This window comes from Hemitrygon akajei, chromosome 16 (genome assembly GCF_048418815.1).
Source record: "Hemitrygon akajei chromosome 16, sHemAka1.3, whole genome shotgun sequence".
Lineage (NCBI taxonomy): Eukaryota > Metazoa > Chordata > Chondrichthyes > Myliobatiformes > Dasyatidae > Hemitrygon > Hemitrygon akajei.
Window position 1 is genome coordinate 63,987,031 of NC_133139.1, and position 21,908 is coordinate 64,008,938.

Genomic DNA, 21,908 nt, shown 5'->3' on the forward strand with positions numbered 1-21,908 from the left:
TAAAAACTACTTAAAACATTAGTTAAAATCCTTCAGGATAATGTTAGATCTTGGTTTACTCTGAATATCAAATTTAAGGATCACATAGATCACTCATTGACATCAAGTTCAGACCCTCCCCAGGTTATGAATACAACTTGAAGACAGCTCACACATGACCAGGCACTTGCAAGACCAGCAGGACTGATCTGCCTTTTTCTGCCAGGTGAGTGCAGGGCATTTATGCAGGGTGAGCCAAACAGACACTGGAGAACTGAACACTCACAAGGCTTATTCTCCTGTCACAGCCGTTTAGCAATACTCCCACATGCTTATTTACTTCAGATTTGTGAAAACATCCAGATCGTTAACAGTTCTCAGAAATGGAACCCTATCATAACCTGGGGACTGGGTGCAAGCAGACCTGGTCACTTAAGCTGGATATTGTGTCCAGGAGTGTAACCTCATGGGCAACCATAGCCTAACATGAAGATACTAATCTACACAGCACTATTAACAAGTGGAAATATGGAAATGGAAGTATACTCAGTGGCCGCTTTATTAGATACAGGAGAGGTACCTGGTGTGGTCTTCAGCTCCTGCAGGCATCCACTTCAGTGGTCTGTGTTGTGTGTTCAGAATGCTTTTCCCTGTTTTTTTTTTGTTACTGTCACCTCATCAGCTAAAACCAGTCTGGGCATTCATCTGACTTTTCTTCAGCAAGCTGTTTTTGCCCACTGAACTGTAACTCACTGGATTTATTTTGTGTTTCTCGTGCCAGGAAAACAGCAGTATTCAAACCATCCTATATGGCAGCAACAATCATTCCATAGTCAAAGTCACTTAGATCACATTTCTTCCTTATTCTGATGTTTGCTCTGAATCACAAAACTACTTGACCATTTCTACAAGCTATCATCATTGAGTTGGCTGATTATTAGTACACTTATACACCTAAAGTAGCCACCGAGTGTAAGCATCAGAAATGCAGATGTAAACGTTTCAATCTTCAAAAGATGATTAATACTTTTCAAATAAGTTTAAACATTTAACAACTAAAGCAAATCACAACTACAAAATTCACAGGCTTTGAAATAAATTTTATTTAGCTGATTGCTGGAAAAATCAATGGAAGAAAGTAAATGTACATCCATGTGGTTTAGACAGACAAGAGCCGAACATTCATAGGGGATGTATGACACAAGGCTAGATTCAGTCACACTGATAAATGTTATGGTGGAGAAACTTAAATTGAATGGACTGCAGTAATATTGACTCTAGCAGCTTAGGATTGGAATATCCATGAACTCGTTTAAAAATGGCTTGTTGGTTAAATCTCAAAACAAACTCACATTTACTGAAACACCAGTGCAGCAGAGGTAGCAAGGCATTAAACAGATTATCGACAATGTTACTTTAAAAGATTAACCAGTACACCTTATTAGTTATTGAACCACTTGACATCTTGACACCTACATCAGTACCCAGGGCAAGACACTTGCCCCAAGTCTGTGGGTATTGAGGTACCTTATTGACAAGTGGTCACTGTGATGTTGTTACAAGCACCCAGCCACTCTACCAGGTTTGGTAAAGAGTAAGGTAGTGAGTCACATTCAGAGCAGAAGCACAACACTGACTGGTACATGGCAGGACATCACGACTTGGCCAGTTACAGCAAGAGCTTTATGCACGATCCTATGCCAATGAAAACACATCCAATTTTGCTGCAAGTTGATCATTGCTCCTCCCACAACAGGATCAAGATACTGACAGCATTAAGACACCCAGCAGCTGTTCAGTGGAATGTGCTCTGCTTTAGAATCTATTTTTTTTAAAAACATTTTTATTTTGTAAATAAATATACATTCTGTAAGTGTAAATTTAACAAGTAGAAAGACAAACCCATTTAGCAAAATGTGCTGTCAGAAAGCAGCCATTGTAAACATTTACATTTCAAATCAGGATCAAATGGAATTGTGCACTGATTGTAACCCAGCCCAATGCATAAATGGAATTCGGTGCCCCTAGTCCTGCTGCGATTGCTGCAGGTCCATATTGTAATGCTGGAGCTGCATGGAGTCTGAGGCTTTACAGTAATGGCTCCAGAAGACAAATAAATAAATAGATTAGACATACATCAACACTGCAAATTATTAAACATTTCCTTCTGCAAAATATCTGTACAATTTACAGCTATTTACAAATAAAAGAGCAAGCTGGGTTCAATCTTGTGGGCTGGCACCAACACTATAAAAGGGAGGGATGGCTGCAGTTGTGGTGGGAACTCGCTGTGTCCCATTGCTGCCGATGAACAAGGACTTGAGTTGTGCATTGGTTTAGGAAAATCACAACTCATTTCTGGTCAATGTAGAATTGCACACAGACTTGGGAGGGAATTGTATGGATGTACTCAAGGAGCACATTATGATACATGTTCAAGTCTGAATCAATTTGTACTGTATTTAATTACAAAATCCATAGCCATTTTAGCAGCAGCAAACTGAAACAGCAAGTTCCACAAACCATGGGCCAGCTCCAGATTAATGTTGAAGTATAATTTCAGCTCACTCTCACTAGACTTTGCTGTACATAAATGTTATTTACAATAAGGTATGGCAAATCTTGCACTGTTATGTACAGTATCTGTAACATACTTCATATTTAAATCCCTTCTGTACATTCAGACTAACCCAACATTGATCAGGGTTTAATCTTTGATTGTATTAGACAGTTGTTGCCTTCAACAAGCATCTCGTTGAGTCCCAAAAGAAAGTTTCTTGCAGTCAGGAGGTCAAGTAATATCTGAAACTGGGAGGCGAGGTTTAGAAAACCACGATTTAAAATATCCACAGTAAATGGCACATTGATTGCAAAGGATAAAAAGGACATCTATGGAGTGATTCGGCTGAGTTTGGGTGGAGCAGTAAGGAAATAAGAGTGCTGTGCAAGATGGGCTGAACATTCCAGGCCCATAACCAGCACTGCTCCAGTGAGGCACTTTGCAGTAGGCTCTTTGTATCAAGCACCATAGTCTTCCAAGCTTACAACTGCTCTCTGCAAAACAAAGGCTTTTCTTTAGTTTTGCATTAATAACAAAAGGGTAATTCAAAACCTAATCACACAGACTGCAACCCTTTTCAGGTTACAAAGGAAATATTAGTTTCTCACCGTGGGATATGTGTAGCCGACCTGGTTTCGGCTGATGTGGACTTCATCATCTTCAGTGGTCTTCTGGTAGACAGGATTATCAAAGTTGATGCTGTTAGTGTTCTTCAATTTCCAGTTTTTCCATATGAAGTATACAGCAGTACTGAGCAGTGCCAGGATTGCTGAGGAAATGAAGAGGGAAAGATCATTTTAGTGCATGGTCACAACTGAAAGGGCAGATGATAAGTTACATACTAGCTGTCTGCAGAGATTTCTGGTGGAACACCAGTCACCTCATTCGCTTAACTCAAAATCCTGATGTTCAATGTGTTTAAAAACAGGCATCAAATTACAATGGCAAGAGCTACTATAGATCCAAGGCCAATCAGTTGGAATTTACAAGTAAATGTTTGAGCAACACACGAAGTGCTGGAGGTAGTCAGCAACCAGAGGAATAAAGAGTTGACATTTTGGGCTGAGACCCTTCAAGACCCAGTCCTGATATGTTGACTTTGTTCCTCTCCACAGATACAGCCTGAGCTGCTAAATTCCTCCACCATTTTGTGTGTTTCTTTGGATTTCCACAAACTCTTGTTTAAAACATTAAAGCTAAAACTTAAATGTCCTCAACTTGTCTGGACTGAACTTACCCAGAGGTAGAACAATCCACAACGCGTTGGTTCCTTTGTGATCTGTGGCAGCCGCAGCAGCCTTAACCCTGCTTTGCTCTGCTGGAGACAAGTGGGGGGAAGATAAGTAGCCTGAAATGATAACTTTATAAAAAGGCAAAATTGATTCCAAAGTAGTCAAGAGTTCACCTTTATGCGAGATGGTGAGCAGTTCGTGCAGAGTGGGAAGTGAGGAGGGAGCAGCATGAGCCATTGTAGGCCGAGGAGCTTTGGAGCTGTGGATCACATTCTTGATTGTGGTGGGGCTGGTGGTCTGGACTGCCTTATTACTATGACTCCATGTTTCGGCCACAGTCGACTTGACAGTAGGTGTAGCGACAGCTAAATAAAAAAGTCATGGTCAGAATGTACATATTGGGATGATCTGTTTAAAGTGAAGGTACAACGTACTGATATTGTAAATGACTCATTCCTCGGGTAACATCACACTTTCAATTACACCTTTAACATGCAATCTACCACTCCACTAATCAGGCTTTCCTTCCAAAGTATGGCTAGGATTCTCTTCTGCTTCATTACACAGATCAGGCCCTAAAGCTCATGTTTAGGCAACTTTAACATACTAAGATCTAACCTTTCATTCCTACAGAGCCCTCCATTTTCTATCATCCCGTGCCTATCTAAGAATCTTCCAAATGTCTCTGATGTATATGGCACCACCACTCTAAAAGGGCAACTCTGACATCCCTACATCACCTTAAAATTACACACCTCATATTGGCCATCAGTAGACTTTTACCCACAAAAAGTTTGGTCAGCCCTCTAATAGACTGATTTTCATTCTCCACTTCTCCCATGTTGGGAACATTCCCCTCCCCTTTGCCACTCAAGCAAACTTAAGTGTTCCAAATGCAAGCAGTTATAATACAAACTGAAATCAGTGTCTCTGATCAAACTACAAAAGACCCAATAAAGGTAAAAGAGCAAAAACCTTTTACACAGCTCCTCATATCTGGCCCCAGTTGCATGCCATCAGGACAAACACACGTGTATTTGGGAGAATGAGCAGTGATCTGAGGTGCTGGAAGGCAGAGATGTTCACATCCACCATTTACCTGGCCATTCTGCTCACACCAATTAACACCTGGCAGAAAGATAGATAGTGATTACATGAAAGAATTGTTTGTCATCTTTATAATGTAACAGACTAAAGCAGAAAAGAACATTAGTCACACACAAGATAGGGAAAATAACCAAATGATTGGTCAAAAAAGTTCTGATAACATTCCCACAGCTTAGGGACAGAACTGTTGAAAGTTTCTTCAAATGCAACAACTAAAAGAGGGTAAAAAATGCATCTATAGACAGATAACATACAAGATTCAAGATCTGTCACATGCATGTTGATGCAATGAAATGCACCGTTTGCATTAACAACCAACGCAACTGAGGGTGTGCTGGGGAAGCCCACAAATGACACCACACATTCCAGCTCCAAACACAAGACAGATGAGCAGAATTAGGCTGTATGGCTCACCGAATCTCTGCTGCCATTCTATCATAGCTATTTTGTTATCCCTCTCAACCCCATTCTTCTGCCTTCTCCCCTTAATCTTTGACACTCACCAATTATGAACTTATCAACCTCCAACTTTAAATATACCAAATGACATGGCCTCCACAATTCAAACACATGGGAATGGTGGAGTTGCCTTGTAACCTGGAGACAAGATAAAGCAGTGCTGGAATAGGGCATTATAACCACCTTTGGTTAAAGATTTTTGATGGCTTTGGTCATTAAGCCAGTATCAGTTTCAGTTGAGAACTATGGGCATCCAAAGAACTGCAGTCCTGGTTTGTTTCAAAAATTAAAACGCCCTTTACTCATAACTAACCTTTGGGCTGCCGAAGATGGTGATAGAGGACAATATCTTGGGGAACATCGATGTTCTCAATGACTGTCAGAATGTCACCTCCAGTAAGCCTGTTGGCACTGAAAATAGCATCTTGTTCCAGATCAGTCCAGAACACCTTATCCTTTTAATAAAAAAAAACATTAGTGAAGCCAACCAGCTCAAGGGAAAATCTATAATGAAATGTATAATAAGACTCCAAGGGAATTTCTGATATTTTTCAATATAATTTATAACTCCTTGATGTTTTTTTCAACAAGAAATGTGTTGGATCAATTTACAGCAGTTTCCCTGGGCAAAAATCAGCCACAACCAAGAGCAACATTTTTATTAAGTACACTTTTCTCTTTAATCTGGACTGAATACTCAATCCATTAATTTTTCTGGAATTAATATCTCATCTACATTCGAGTACTATGCTTCAGCCGCTCACCTCGAACAGTGTGATAGAGAAGGGATGAGCCAGCTTGTCTTCTGAGATGATTAAGGTCTTCCTGTTCTCTCCGGCAACACCAATACTGGACAAAGTATGCAGTTTGGAGTCTACCCAATATAGTCGCTGATTCACCAAATCTGGAACAAAAATAACATTGTAATGCACTGTGCCAATGTACTTGATTTGGAACAGTCTCATGCAAACCCTGAAGCAATGCTCTTGAAGAAAATGTAAGTGTTTCAGGGGATACTGCAGTGCAGAACTGAGCCCGTTCCCCTGTAACTTTTGATGCCATTCCTGGGATCATTCTCGTGAACCTCCTCTGAACCCTCTCCACATGTTTAAAAGAAAAATGGTAAATTAAGATAAACACTCACCCAGGGTGATCCCATTTGGCCATTCAATTCCCTCGCTGACTAACAACATGCGATCCACGCCATTCAAACCACCTTTCTCAATCTTGGCAGGATTTCCCCAGTCACTCCAGTATAGGAAGCTGTAGAGTAGGTGAAGAATCAATTAGGATAACAATGCAAATCAATGAAAAAGTTACCGATTCCTTAACAGACCCTATGATCAACCCAAGATGTCTAAATGCAGAAGATACTCCTTTAAGCAGTATGTGCAGAAAGCAGCAAGTCAATATTTCAGAAGATTGTCAGAATTGGGAAGCAGGATGAAAAACAACAAATATTTTCTATTCCAGTTTTCACAAATGCTGCCCAATCTGCTGAGTATTACTGGCACCATCTTCATCTTATATTTTCAACCTCTGCACTTTTGCAAGCTTCTATTTTCCTTAGCTTTTTTTTTGGAAAACCATCAAGATAGCACCCTCCCCCTTTATTTGCCCATTAGTTTTCCCCTCCACCTCAAAGATAATCACGTAACCAGTTTCCAGATTTTCTCTAGGAACAATGGTTTAGCCATAGTTGGAAAATTTAAAGATAGAATGAAGTTCTAACCAATAAGCAGTTTGTATAAAAATTCACTCTTAATTTAGCTTCTGAAGCTGTACGTACCCCTGAACTGGATCCACCACAATGGCCCTGGGCTTTGACACTTCTTCTCTGAAGAGGACTTTTCTCTTTGTTCCAGCCGTATTAGCGACTGAGACTGTGCTTGCAAGGCTATCTGTCCAATAGATGTTCTGATGAATCCAGTCTACAGCCAGACCATCTGGTGCCTTAATCTCTGTCGCAATCACTGTAGAATGATGAGAAGAGTTCTCAGCTTTGTCCATTCGAGCACTGGAGTAAGAGGAGAAAGTTATTGGAGGTTAGTGCTAGGTCTGGAGACTGAAGACCAAAATGAGGCACAAATCTGTGGCTATATCTATTATTAGATGTTTGAAGAGGGATCAGCAGTGGAAGGGAGAGCAGCTTGAGGTTTGAGTGTCAACAGCTCTGAAGATCCATCCTGGGCACAACATGTTGATGCAATTATGAAGAGGGCACACTAGTAGCTATATTTCACTAGAAGTTTTAGGAGATCCTGTACTCCAGAAAATGTGGATGTACAGTGGAGAACATTCTGACCAGCTACATCATCTGGTATGGAGGGGCCACTGCATGTAATCAGAAAAAGATGTAGAGGTTTATAAACTGCCAGCCCCATCATGGGCACTAGCCTCCCCACCATTAAGGATCTTCTAAAGGTGATGCCTCAAAAAGGCTGCATCTACAATAGGAAGCCCTTCTGGCCCAACAAGCCACACTGCCCAGAAACTACCCTAGCAAGATCACAGGACAATTTACAACGGCCAATTAACCTACTAACAGGTAGGTCTTTGGACTGTGGAAGAAAACTAGAGTACTCAGAGGAAGCCCATTCACTCTCAGAAAGAAACTTCAAATTTCCGATGCCCCAGATGCAACAAAAAATGGCATCAACTGTAACAAACTGGATTTTAGGAAATTGAACATATTGCAAACCTAATCTCTCATCCAGAGTCCAATTATTGATCAGGATCATACTGCCATCATAACTGACCCCTATGCCACAAGTGATAATGCTCTGGTTTCCCAAGCCCCTCAGAATCTCACCTGAAGATTTTCTTCTGATCCAGATCAGCCCAGTAGATTTTGTTTGCAGCCACCTCCATGTCCAGTGCTACAACATGTTTCAGACTGGGGATCAATTGTGTGTATTCACTCCTGTCAAGAGTCAGTTTTCTAACCTCGTGCCGGCTAGCGAAGAACAAGTAAGCAACAGTCCCTAAAACGAAATTCAACATGGGGAGACTTTAGATTTAGCTAGTTCCTACAAGTACATTGATTAAAATTAAAACTCAAGTCATATCAACAAGAGCACATCACTCTCCAGTGCAATATACCAAGTTGTGACCTTAATGAATGCACACATACAGACTGAGTGAGCTTAAGTGAATTTTAACGCCATAGACCTGAAAAGTAGACCGTCAGGCTTCTGGTCTGAGTTTTGGCAACAAGCAACATGGCAGAAGTTAGGAAGAAAGCAGCTTCAGCACTAGTATAGCAGTAAGTGTTGCATCATGTATCCAATCAACACCTCACTGTTAGTCATAACCAATCCAGCCAGCAGTGCATTAGGGAAAAAAGATTTAACTTCAAAGCATCCAAAGCAAAGAGCAACAAAATGCTGGAAGAACTCAAAGTCAGGCAGCATCTATGGAGGGATGTTTCAAGCCAAAGAAACCCAAAATGAAAGGGAACAGAAAACACAGCTGATTCTCTGTGGGTCTTACCAATAGCCTTGCACTGCCTGGTTACCGGATCCATATGATAGCCTTCATTACACTCGCACTTGAATCCACCATCCAAGTTGATGCAAATCTGACTGCACGTATCTGGGTTCTCACACTCATCAATATCTGAAATTTCACAAGATGTCAAAATAATTTGTTCCGTTTGAACAATACTTTGGTACTAAAGAATAGAAAAATATTAGGAGCTGGGCAAGAGGCAACCCATACCTTCACATTTTGTATTATCAACCAGCCTGAATCCAGGTCGACAGAGACACTCAAAGCCAATCTTCAGATCTTTACAGATGTGTGAACATCCGCCATTTTCTTTCAGACATTCATTCTCACCTAGTGTTCAGAATGGCGAAACCAAAGCATTAACTCTGATTTAACAGATCATCTTTGTCCTATTCAGATACATCCCAGTTGAGAAGTGGCTTCTTTAATCCATCCTTATACTGTACTGTGCAAAAAGTCTTGGAGACACACTGATTTAAGAAACCACCTCTCACCACCGTGAGCCCCAATAAAACTGGATCCTGTGAATACAAGTTGACAGTAGCAGAAAAACTGCAGTTCAATTAATATTGGCCCAGCTAGACACAGTCAAAAAGATTTCTTTTTTCCCCTCTCTAAACATAACCCAGAAAAGGTTCTTAACATTTAAACTGACGTACCACACTCTTTCAGGGGCTCATCTGACCAATCTCGGCAGTCACGTTGTTTGTCACAAACTTTGTCCATTAGGATACACTCTCCGCTCCTACATTTAAATTTGTGGGGGCCATCGCACCTAGTTACTGTGAAAACAGGATTGTTTAAAAAGGAATCAATACTTTGCATTTTCAAATTGGTCAGTTGTAAAACAGATTGAAGTAATATTAGCTAAGTTACAAAATTGGGCATTTATTTTGAATAGAACAAATAGGATGACATTTCGATAATTTCAGCAGTAGCCATGTTTGAAGATTCAGCCAGCTAGTAGGGAGGCTTAAAACTAAAGCAGGGAATGTATAAGTCCAGGGTATTCATTTTTATTGCAAGTCTGCAGTTTAATGCTAATAAAGTCTGTTCAATAGCATGCTAATATTCAGCAACAGCTGGCAGCGACTACCAAACTTAAGGGGAACAAATCTTCTGAGACAAAATTGATAAGGGGAAATGATCATAAAACATTGGAGAATCAGGACATTTGGCCCATCTAGTCTGCTCCATATGGCTGATTTATTATCTCTTAACACCATTTTCCTGCCTTCTTCCTGCAAGATTTGACACTGCTCACTAATCAAGTATCTATCAACCACTGCTTTAAATATACCCAATGACTTACTTTCCAGTCATTCATGGCAACGAATCCCACAGATCACCACCATCCGGCTAAGGAAAATCCTCATCTGTTCTAAAGGGACATCCTTCTATTCTGAGCCTGTGCCCTCTGATCCTAGACTCCCGCACTATTGGTGGTGGTGGGGGTAAATGAAGAAAAAGGGAAGGAAAATAATCTCTACTGGATCTGTACCAAGTTGCTTTGCTCCAACTCCCAATTTAGAGATGCCCAAATCCTAAACCAGGATCTTCATGTTGACCTGAAACATTCAGCCTAGATAATGTGGGATTCCAAGCCTTGCAACAGATCCATTAAATCTCAAAGCACAGCAGCATTTTGCTTCGAAAGTAGATACTACCATATTAATATTGGGTAGGAGGGAAAAAAGCTCTGTTCAACTGAATGTAGTTATAAAGCCTAAATAATACAGACAGATACAGACCATTCAGCCTGACAACTCCATGCCATCATCCACTGTGCACACCCAATTTCCTGCATTTGACGCATGCCCCTCTATGCCTACCGTACACAAACATAGAATCTGTAGACAAATATTTCATTCAAAAACTTAGGAAGCAACACCCAGTGGAAATAACATACCATTTACACAGCCATATTCATCACTCTGGTCGTGGCAGTCAACCTCCTTATTACACTGTAGGCTTCCATGAATGCAAACCCCATCATTACACTGAAACTCATCAGGCTTGCAAGTTGTCAGAGCTTAAAGAAAAATAGATACGAGTGAAGACACTAGATTTATTTGTAAACGATCTGTTAGTATCACAATTTGGCAATGCTTATAACATCAATAATTTTAGAGCGAGGCCACCTAGCTCAACAACTGCTGAGATTTTTTACTATCCCTCTGTCCGGCAAATATAGCAGCACCCCCCCCCCCCACAGATATCTGGGATCAGTATGCAAATACACAAGCTTTCATTTGCACATTTATAAAATACTACACCTCCCATTTTCCCCAAAATATTACTAATCTATCAACATCCACTTTAACCATACCCAATTAATTGGCCTCCATAGCAATTGTGGCAATGAATTCCCCAGATTCACTACTCACTGGCTAAAGAAATCCATCATCTCTGGTCTAAAGGGACATCTATTCTGAGATTGTACTCTCTGGTCCTAGACTCCTCTGACTATTGGAAACATCCTCTCCACATCCACTATCTAACACTTCCCATGAGATCTCCCCCTCATTCTTCTAAACTCCATCAAGTACAATCCCACAGCCAAACTGTCCTTATATTAACCCTTTTATTCACAGAACCTCCTCCAGTGCCTGCCTATCCTTTCTTGGATAAAGAGCTCTTATAAGATGCATCATTGAGGCAAGAAACCCTGCACTCAAAGACCATTCTAGCCATAGGTTAACACTGAACAGCACTGTAAACACTCACCACAGTCATCCTCATCGGACTTATCCCTGCAGTCCGTGTTGCCGTCACAGCGCCACTTCACATGGATGCACTCCCCACTGTTAACACAGTGGAACTCAAGACTGGAGCAGGGATTGGGCTGTGAAGCTGCAGTGGATTTCCCACAATTCTGTGGCGATTCATCTGACTCATCGGGGCAATCGGGCTCATTATCGCAAGCCCAGAGCAAGGGGATGCACACGTGGTTACCACAGTGGAACATTTCTGGTGAACAGGTCCGTTCTGGGCATCCCAGCTCATCGCTACCATCATCACAGTCATCCTCCTCGTCACAGGTAAACTTTGTAGAGATGCAGTTTCCATTGCGGCACTGGAACTCATTGTCTTTGCAGACACGGGCAGCTGTTGAACAGGATGGCAAGTAATTGTAAGGCACGCTTTACGCTCGTGAATGGTTGCAAATGAGCAGAGATCCTTCAGATCACTTACGGCAATTCTCCTCGTCGGACCCATTCTCACAATCAGACTGAGAGTCGCAGCGCCAGGATGCTGGGATACACTTGTTAACACGGCCACCACAGCTGAATTCAACAGCATCACAGGTTTTATTCTCTGTAACAGAAAGTATTTCCATATCTTTGAAAGTTGTTAATGATCTACAGAATCGGGTAGCCTGCAATCTGATGGCATGAATATCAATTTGCTGAGTTCCTCTACTGTTTTGTGTATGTTGCTCAACATTTCCAGAGTCTGCAGAACCTTATGTTGCATAATTGTTTCATCTTTTAAATTAATTCATACTGAAGCATTTGACCCATTTAAGCAAGTCACCCCAAAGATCCACTTTGTAGGATTTAAATATGGATTGCAAAAGCACATCAAGTAACCATTCCTTCCACTCCTCCCCTCCACAATAATTCCTACACCATCACAATTCAGATTCATAAAATGCTTAACTTGTTTAATAAACTGAGAAGATTCAGCACACCATGCTCCAAAAGGGACCATTAGTCAGGCATGACTGATTACATTGAGATGCAGAGCAAACAGCATAGGAATTAGTAACACCATAAGGCACAGGAGCAGAATTAGGCCATGCTACCTCCCAACTCCATTCTCCTGCCTTTTCCTCATAACCTCTGACATCCTTACTGATCATTATACCTTTGGGAGCTGTAGCACGCGTCCTCTATTTACTCTGGACAGACGTCCCTGCGGCTAGCTTGTGATTCTCCCTTCAGCCTATTGCTTTCCCCCCCCATGCGCACAGTTGCTTTCATTTTATACAGCCACTGTTTCACTTTGCCCAGCTTTTTTCCCCTCTATCCTAGTTTTTTTTAATCTCCTCTGGATTTTTCTATATACACCTGCAGTTTTCCCCCGAGTAGCTTTCATTGCATCCAGATGAGGCTTTTCCTGTCATATTAATACCCTGGGTTAGCCTATTTAGCAGGGATATTGGAAAATAACCCTATAGAGTACAATTGCCACTAAAAGGAACAAAAATAAATTTCTACGTACTACACGTCTCCAGCGACTCATCAGAACCATCTTCACAGTCGGACTGCCCATCACAGAGCCACCGTGCCCGAATACAATGCCCATCACCGCACTTGAAGTCGTTTCTACCACAAAATCCAGTACCTGAAACAAACCAAAGGTTACCTATTTTTGGTTTTATTGCAATGAGAAAGTTCAAGAAACTGGATAAGTAGCAAAAGGAAAACACTCTGGCAAAATCAGATTGGATCCAATACCCTCTTCCCCCAGATGTTCTCTGAAGTTCTATATGCAAGATACCACAGATTCTTCTCCCACTTCCTGCATTATGTCACATTTCTACCTACATTGCTGGGTCCATGTTTCCTTGCACAAAGGCACAGCTGTAGTAGAGGCAGTTGTTTTTTTTTTTTAAAAAATGGAGTTGGAATGGAAATTAACTTCTAGCCTACACACTCCATTCCACACAGCACCCCAATTTCCCAGAATGTCTACTGGGCAGCTATTCTCTGGCTGCTAGTCCTGGTTCAGGTTTCTCAGCGGATATACAATAGCACTGAGCCTGATGTTGTCCAGCTACATAGCAGCAAGGGGCACGTGCTGGTCAATGGAACTGCTGGTTGTTGAGTGAGCTCAATGAATACGGTCACCAATCTGAATGAACCAGTATCAAACTGGGCAATATGCATAAAGCTTCTACATTTGCAGTTTTTTGCTTCCCATCACTGCCCCCTGCAGCTGGGCACACACACTGCATGGGGAATTTTCAGCAGTATATGGCTCTGTGAAGCTGCGTGCTTAAGATGATTTAGTCCTAATAGGTACATCTTTAAGTTGCCCTTTCAATTCTCAAAGCCATCAGGCAGGAGGGAAATTTAAGGAAAATTACTTGTGTAAACAGTTAGCAGCTCGAGTATCCAACTGATAGCGATCAGTGAAATCTCTGCAGCAAACTTTACACCTACAGTGTAACAATCAGGCTGAAAACATCCGACTAATGGATCCTGGCCTCTTACCATTAAAATAAGTTAGTGAGATTCAGGCCCCTTTGGTCATGAACTAGTTGGTCAGATTTGTCAAGAGTTCAATTACTGCCAGAGATACACAACATGGAATCAGCACACCACGTCCATGTCTAACACCTGTTTGTACTAACCTCATTCCTCTGACTACCATCCTCTTCACTCATCTTCCCATCACTCACCTACCATTTAGAGTCCAATTAACCTACAAGCTCACATTGATGTGGGATGAAACCAGCACTGATCACAAGCAGAATGTGCAGAGATCCAAGACCGGAACTGACACTGAGGCTACTACCTACACAGCAATGGTGTCTGTTGATGCAGTGAGGAGTTCCTGGTGTTTCTGAAGCTGCTCTTCGACTAAATCCACTAGTTCTCAACCTTCCCACCAAGCGGAGGACAGGTTCCAAATTTAGGAGAAAATATACTAATTGTGTCAGAGAAAGAAGCCAGTTGCTCCACATCTCATTCCTCTCCAGCACTGCAACGGATTCTCTCACATGCCTATAAGCTATCCCATTGATTCTTTTAGGGTTAATCATCAATGCTGTCCTCCGCAGGACATTTAATTCACAAGCGGGTAACCAGATCATTCCAGCTGTCGTGGGCTTGTTGCAAGGTCAGGTTTATACCCAGACTAAATGAATAAGGAATGATCCTGTCACATACAACTTCTGTAAAAAAAACAGATAAATGCAGGGATTGCTTCTCCTACCTGGGCATCTAAACCATAATGAGTACAGGGATAATCAAGCCTCAAATGAAATCTCTTCAGCTAGACTGTGAACCTTTGGAATTCTCTTGGGTAGAGGACTGAAGAATGTCAGTCATCAAGTACACTCAAGATCATATCTTGATCTCAATATCACCAAGACCAAGGAGATGGTGGTGGACTTTAGGAGATCTAGTCCTCATATGGAGCCAGTGATCATTAATGGAGAATGTGTGGAGCAGGTTAAGACCTACAAGTATCTGGGAGTACAGTTAGACGAGAAGCTAGACTGGACTGCCAACACAGATGCCTTGTGCAGGAAGGCACAGAGTCGACTGTACTTCCTAAGAAGGTTGGCGTCATTCAATGTCTGTGGTGAGATGCTGAAGATGTTCTATAGGTCAGTTGTGGAGAGCGCCCTCTTCTTTGTGGTGGCGTGTTGGGGAGGAAGCATTAAGAAGAAGGACGCCTCACGTCTTAATAAGCTGGTAAGGAAGGCGGGCTCTGTCGTGGGCAAAGTACTGGAGAGTTTAACATCGGTAGCTGAGCGAAGGGCGCTGAGTAGGCTATGGTCAATTATGGATAACTCTGAACATCCTCTACATAGCACCATCCAGAGACAGAGAAGCAGTTTCAGCGACAGGTTACTATCGATGCAATGCTCCTCAGACAGGATGAAGAGGTCAATACTCCCCAATGCCATTAGGCTTTACAATTCTACCGCCAGGACTTAAGAACTTTTTAAAAGCTATTATTAATGCTTTTGAGATAGTGATTTAGATGCATATCATATTTTTTACTGAGTTAAGTATTGTATGTAATTAGTTTTGCTACAACAAGTGTATGGGACATTGGAAAAAAGTTGGAATTTCCCCATGGGGATGAATAAAGTATCTATCTATCTATAATCAATAGACGTTGATACAGGGATACTAGGAAAACAAAAATGGCACTAAGATAAAATATCTGTCACAATTTAATGAACACTGCAGCCACAAGGGATAGAATTTTTAATTCTGCACCAACATTTCTTCTAACTCCAAAAATTCAGATTGATCACAACACCATCCATGCATTGTCATAAGTTTAACACACAAGTAGCACAAACTCACCTTGAGGTTGATCACAAACTCAAGGTGAGCTTCTTTCTGTACAACCTTGCCACTAGGTTGTGCAATTAAACTACCAAAGGAAATTCTCAAACACCACAGTACATGAACTATTCAGAAGATTCAGTATTCATACATCCCATTTTTCTTAATTAAATTTGAGCCCCAACTACTTTTTCCCAGGACTAAGTTACCAATTAACAAGCACCTCTTAGCCTATTTAGCAGTATTTCAACCTGTCAAAACCTCCGCTTTCCATAAACCTTTTACGCAATCTTGGAGCTACATGTGCAGGAAGATTAATGAAATCAGCTTAAAAGTTCCACCCTGCATCTGGGGTGGTGTGGATGTCACCATTTAATTCAAAAGTTCATCAACAGTCTTTCCCCTTGAGGAAAACTTTAAGCAGAAATTCTGACTGTGGGTTCTCTAGTACAAAGAAACTTTACTGACAGTGACTCACCCAGATGAGTACAATCATCTCTGGTTCACAACACCCATTTGCTATTGAAAAGTGGGCTGACTGCCTCATTATACACTATTGGCTTGTTGGCTTCTACACATTTCCTGGCCACACCCACACTACTCCAGGAAGTGACTACCTATGGCACGTTAACAAGATGCTTAAAGTTACTGTACTACAAGTAATAATCAAAATCAAAAGGAAAGATGGCTCCCATTGTCTAGCCTTTAGCTTTCCCTTTATTCCTGCAAGTGGGAAGCATCAAGTTTAAAAAACAGCAACAGCAACACAAGACTTCCTTTTCCATATGGGTAGTTTCCACAGAAAGGAAGATTCCCAACAATGACCACAGTCACCTACAAGTTTTATTTACTTTACTACCGACTCAGAATTGTGTCAATTTCTGCCCAGTACCCACACACCAGACCCTCAGTGGAGGGTCGGGTCAAGAAACGGCCAATACAAATTTACACAAATAAATATAGATCACTCACTACAGATCCTTTAGTAATTAGGAGTCATACATCAGGGATTTACCCAGAAAGATTTTAGTCTGCAGTGCACATCAAGCTAGGGAATTAAGACTGAAATGAAACAAAATCAGTTTTGTTGGAACATAGATCATTTAAAATATTTAATTTAAACATTTAAAATACTGAGATAGAAAATAGATTTACAGAAAAATTAAAGGTGTGTGTCCATGAGATTATGTTTTACAACATGAAGATGTGGCAACAATATGAAGTACACCATTAGACCAAACAGAGATAAGACGCACCTTACTATGCACACAGACTGCAAGCATGGACTATGAATGAAACTTTCACAAATTAGTCACTTAAAGAGTGATTCACACAAAAAAAAACCTCCGCTTTCCATAAACCTTTTACGCAATCTTGGAGCTACATCTAAATATTTGACACAGTCAGTTGAATGATTTTCTAAATCATTCTGTCCCATTTTTTCCTGCATTCTAGAGGTTTCTAGCTACAAGAAGATCTTCCGCTAAGTGTTTGGGTATTCGATTGGAAACAGCTTGTCAGCATGGGAATTTCCTTTAATACTGTTAATCTGAAGAAGTTTAACAAAACGGAATTGTGCCACCCAATTCATTTGAAAATATGAAATTAATGTAGCAACAGACTGGCCACTAGCTTATAATAATGGTCCAATTAATTATTTTAAAGTTTGATATCAAAGAGCGGCTGTTAAAAATTATCAGCCTAAATCTACAGAGTGAATCCTTTAACATTAAAGGATCTAACGAGACATTCAATACACTTCCATCTATATTTAAACTAACCTCCAAACACCCAGCCCTAAACCCTTAATCTCTTTCCAAATTGAATTCCGCAGCCTTCAGCAAGTCTTTCTGTAGTTCTACGGAAGACCTACTGAAGTGTGTAGCTACACTCTCCCGGAACAGAATGCTTTCTGAAGACTACAAAGGACGAACTCCACCTTCAGCCACTCCCCATTATGAAAAAAGGCAATTAGCGCAAAGACACTCGTCATTCTACAAAGAGCTTGGCACTTTGCCTCAAAATAATCCAATGTTAAAATTGCAAACTCTTTTAAAAAAAACAGCTAGTCAAGTCCAATTCAGTACAAGTAAGCACTGCCTCAGAGCTTTCACTCCTTTACAGCTGAACTTTTATTCAATGCCTAGCATGCTCGCTGCAGTCTTGCGCTAAAAGTCTAATTTGCAGCACCAGATACATACCTGTAACTTCATCATTATTACATTCAGTTGCCAAGGATTTTAAAAGCCTGCCTGCTGAGAATTATTTTAATCTTAAATTATTAAGACTCATTTCTCAGAGGACTTGTTACTCAGTTTGTATACGCAGGGGATAACAAGCTTTTTTGTTGCCATCTCATCAATACTCAAAAGGCAGCCGAAACTATCGACGGTAACTTAGTCAACAAGATAGCCTGATCGTACCATGTGAGGCAGCCAATCAGAGGCCGCTTTGCACAGGCTATTTTCATATGCTTTTAGAAAGGAGTGGCTCAGTAGATTCAAACGCTTCCAATTGTAATGCGTGGAACCAAGGCGGGTCCACAATCCAAGGCAAATACAAGGCAGGAATCTATGGAGACGGAGGAATCAAATCTCGGAAAACACAATGGTGCCACAGGTTTCCGTTCTCGCAACTTCATTCAAATCCGACCCCGGATACTGGATGTTCACGGTTTTCCTGTGACCGTGTGTCCTCCTGCATCCCAAAAACATGCTAGCTGCCAGGTTAATTATCCCTGTGACCCCAAGGGGAGGGTCGGACTGACTTAATGCGAAACTGCAAGAGAACAGGCTATGAGGGGAAAATGGGTACTGGACTTTCTTGTCTGAATCTCATTACGAATAAAGACAATTATTCCAAAGTTTAATGCTTCTTTTTGAATGCCAGGTAGGATGGGGGCAATGACGATATAAAATAGGCGATTACCAATCGATTTGTCATCCCTCAACATTTATTTCCATTTCCCCACACTTCGTCCACTTTAAGAAGCATAGATGTATTGTCACCCCCTTTTTGTCTGGGAAACCAGTCAGACCGTATTAGCAAAGCATTGTGCTGGATCAACTATTCACTACCACCCTCCACTCCCAGGTTCAAAGCTGCAAAATGAATCACTTCCTTTAAATTCCACGAGCAAAAAATGAGTTGTTGTTCGCACTTCCGCAGATCCAGAGCAAAGTAAATGAGACTTTATCCCACTACTCAACCAAGGAATTTGAAACTTAAGAGCTCCCCAGCCTCTCGTCTACATTCTATATGCAATGAGACATTCTTTACTTCCCCAAATTTGGTTTCCCCCTTTTCCAGAACTAGGGAATAACACAGGAACTTCAGAAGCCATCTACCTATCACCACACAAGGATCGAGGAGTTCCTATTAGTTTAATAAAAAACCTCTACGTGGAATTTAGCCAAGGTTGTACGCACAAGTACAATACTACTGTGGGAAAGCACTAAGTTTACTGATCATTAAATTTAGTTCATGAATAAGGCTCCGCAAAACTACTTCTCACCCTTCAACCTAAACACAGCAAGATTTCAACAACTCACCCTGCAAGAATAGCGAAAGGACATACAAACTAAGGGCAAATCACTTAGCAGCAAGTTCTTCTAATAAGCTGTGATACCGCCAACACTGCAACCTTTCAAGTCGTTGCATATCAATGAACTATACACTCCTGCCTCAAAAGGACCACCTTTTGACCTTAGAAGAGCAAGAAACAGTCTTTTGAATTATGATCAAAAAGTGACCGTGTCAAAACCCTCACCGCTAACCTAATTTAGCGATAAATTAGCGATTTAAATTTAGCGATAACCAATAACCCTCCATCTCGAGTAACTAACTCTTTGCCACACGAAGAAGCATCCGCCCAAGTCCACCCTGTCAAAACCCCCGAGGATGCTTTAGCAGAGTTCGCCTCCAGTCGGATAAAATCTGGACACCTTACACAGGAATCCTGCCCACTCGACATCGAGTGAAAGGAATTAAAACTTAGTTTAAATTTAACCTTCAGCTCATCGCCGAGTCGGATCTAAGTGAACCGCTCATGCCTACAATTCCCAGAGTTCGCCGCGCGGATCACCGCTCCTTCTCCAAAGGGCCAGCCCCGGCAACCGGCGGTCTGATTGGCCGCCGAACGAACAGGCGATATTGAAAGCCCGCCCACTGGCCAATCAGAGCTGGGGGAGGAATACCCTTCGCTTTCCATTCATGGGGAATTGCCGAGAGCCCCTGATCCCACCCCAGTAACGGGGGTCCAGCGGCGGCCGCCGGCAGGGTGGCGGGGTTCGTCATGCGAGGAGATTATTCACTTATCCACGGGCTCTCTGTCGCTTCCCCCTGCTCCTCATCGAGCCACCCCTCTCCTCCACCCACCGACTGATTCCCCCCACCTTAGCCTAGCCGGTGGTACCGAGCTCACCCCTGTCATCACCCCATCCCCACGCCACCAGGCTCGGTCATCACCCCTCAGCCCCGCCATCCGGACCCATACGTGAGCTTGCCCAGCCTCCCAGAACGCTCACCTGACAGAGCCGGTAGCTGGAGGGAAGAGCCGAGAGGGAGAAGAAACAGCAGCAGGACAGCGCACGACCCGCTCATGTTGATGGCTGGTGCTCCAAATGGGAGCCGGCTCCCGCCCATCCGGGTATTTGAAAGCCGGCCGGTGGGGTGATCCGTTGGTCCCGCCCCCTCCTCCTGTAATTGGAGAGACTCCGCCTCCCGCCCACACCGATGGGTCGGGGAGGTGGAGGGGGAGCGGCTCGGTTCGGTCTCGGCCGCGACCTGCGGGCACGTTGCACCTCACAAACATCCCTTTAACTGGAAAACAACTTTTAAAACAACAACCATACCCACGTCAGACACAAAAGTAACTTAAGCAAGGGCACTAGTGTTGCAGCGCAGGATAATCTTCCGCATCCCAAATTTGAAGAGTAATGCATTGAATTTTCCTCTCAGCCGGGGATAATTTGTTTATTACATTACTTTCTCGTCCCTCCCCGAGATGCAGTTTTATAAAGTGTGGTTGTGAAGAGGAGAGCTGTTGTGGAACATCAGCAGCAGCACCCAGCATTGACCTGATGGGCTGAACGGTCAGGGTTTGAGCTGTAGAGTTAGTTTATTTTACCAGTTATCCTGTAGAGCAGCGTGGGTACACGTTCCACATAATAATCTACCCAAATAACAGCCTTGACAATCCAAGGATGTTCAGGGGTTATTTTGAAATTGATGTGTTAATAGATCGTGCAGATTTTGCAACAGTTCCGGATTATAGTTTTGAAGTAATTCACCCTCACTGGCATTACACCAATACTCCAGATCAGACTTATTCTTGCTTTAATGTCACCAATGTTTGCTCATAACGTTAAAACGTATACCCAGTGTGCATATCCCATATGTAGAGAGAAGGCAAAAGAAAGGGAAATATAAGGACTGACAGTCCCTTCTTAATTGCTGGCCTGATATTTCTGATATAAGTCAAAACCACGGCTGCTTTGCGAAGTCACAGTGATTATCTGAGAGCTTGCCAATCCAATCTCACCGATAAAAAAACCATGTAAGTGCAGTTTTAATGCCTCTAAATATAAAGAACATATAGCATTAAAATGATCCTTCATCGCATATCAAATAATATTGAAAGACTTTGAAAGAGAATGTTTCTTTGTGGGGAAAGGGAATAACCATTTTGGCATAAGCAAGGTCCCTCGAGTAGCTCAACTAACAGTTTGACCACCGTTATTCAAGCATTGTGTGATTTTTAACATATATCTCACCCACTGGAACAGGCAAATAGATGTTCAGTTTAATCTTTCATTTGAAGAATGGCAAGTCTGACAGGATGGTGCTGCGCCTTCAAATCAGTTTCTATAAGTTCTGGTAAAGGGCTTCATCTTATAAGCTTCTGAGAATCACTAACTGGTCAAACTGTAGGCTGTTTACAGAGTGCATAGTTCAGTTAGCTCTTCAGTAAAAGCATTATATAAATTGAAATTGTAGTTATAAGACCCAACATGGATTGAGAAT

General features: G+C 41.9%; 1 protein-coding gene across 2 annotated transcripts; it reads right to left on the reverse strand.

The window, feature by feature from the left end:
• Nucleotides 1–1,062: 1,062 nt before the first annotated feature.
• Nucleotides 1,063–20,542, reverse strand: ldlra (low density lipoprotein receptor a). Of its 2 annotated transcripts, none has more exons than XM_073069044.1 (18): nt 20,411–20,542; nt 13,075–13,197; nt 12,043–12,165; nt 11,575–11,955; nt 10,757–10,879; nt 9,507–9,629; nt 9,058–9,177; nt 8,830–8,955; nt 8,150–8,321; nt 7,127–7,354; nt 6,482–6,600; nt 6,102–6,241; nt 5,651–5,792; nt 4,747–4,899; nt 3,945–4,136; nt 3,777–3,854; nt 3,148–3,308; nt 1,063–3,033 (listed from the first exon to the last, which is right to left on the reverse strand). In XM_073069044.1, exons 1-18 carry the CDS (start codon nt 20,526–20,528, stop codon nt 2,998–3,000), a joined length of 2,658 nt encoding a protein of 885 aa, XP_072925145.1. In that variant the 5' UTR covers nt 20,529–20,542; the 3' UTR covers nt 1,063–2,997. The 2 variants fall into 2 exon arrangements, with proteins under 2 accessions (XP_072925145.1, XP_072925144.1); XM_073069043.1 differs by having other exon boundaries at nt 3,777–3,857.
• Between the last annotated feature and the right edge of the window lie 1,366 nt (nt 20,543–21,908).

Bases quoted from the DNA above. Each gene is read 5' to 3' on its own strand.
- ldlra (XM_073069043.1), bottom strand. From the start codon at position 20,528: ATGGGCGGGAGCCGGCTCCCATTTGGAGCACCAGCCATCAACATGAGC. The intron at 9,178-9,506 runs GTACGTCAGTTT...TCTGAACACTAG, and splicing joins TGAGCCCCTGAAAGAGTGTG to GTGAGAATGAATGTCTGAAA. The intron at 4,900-5,650 runs GTTAGTTATGAG...TCTTTCTGCCAG, and splicing joins CCATCTTCGGCAGCCCAAAG to GTGTTAATTGGTGTGAGCAG.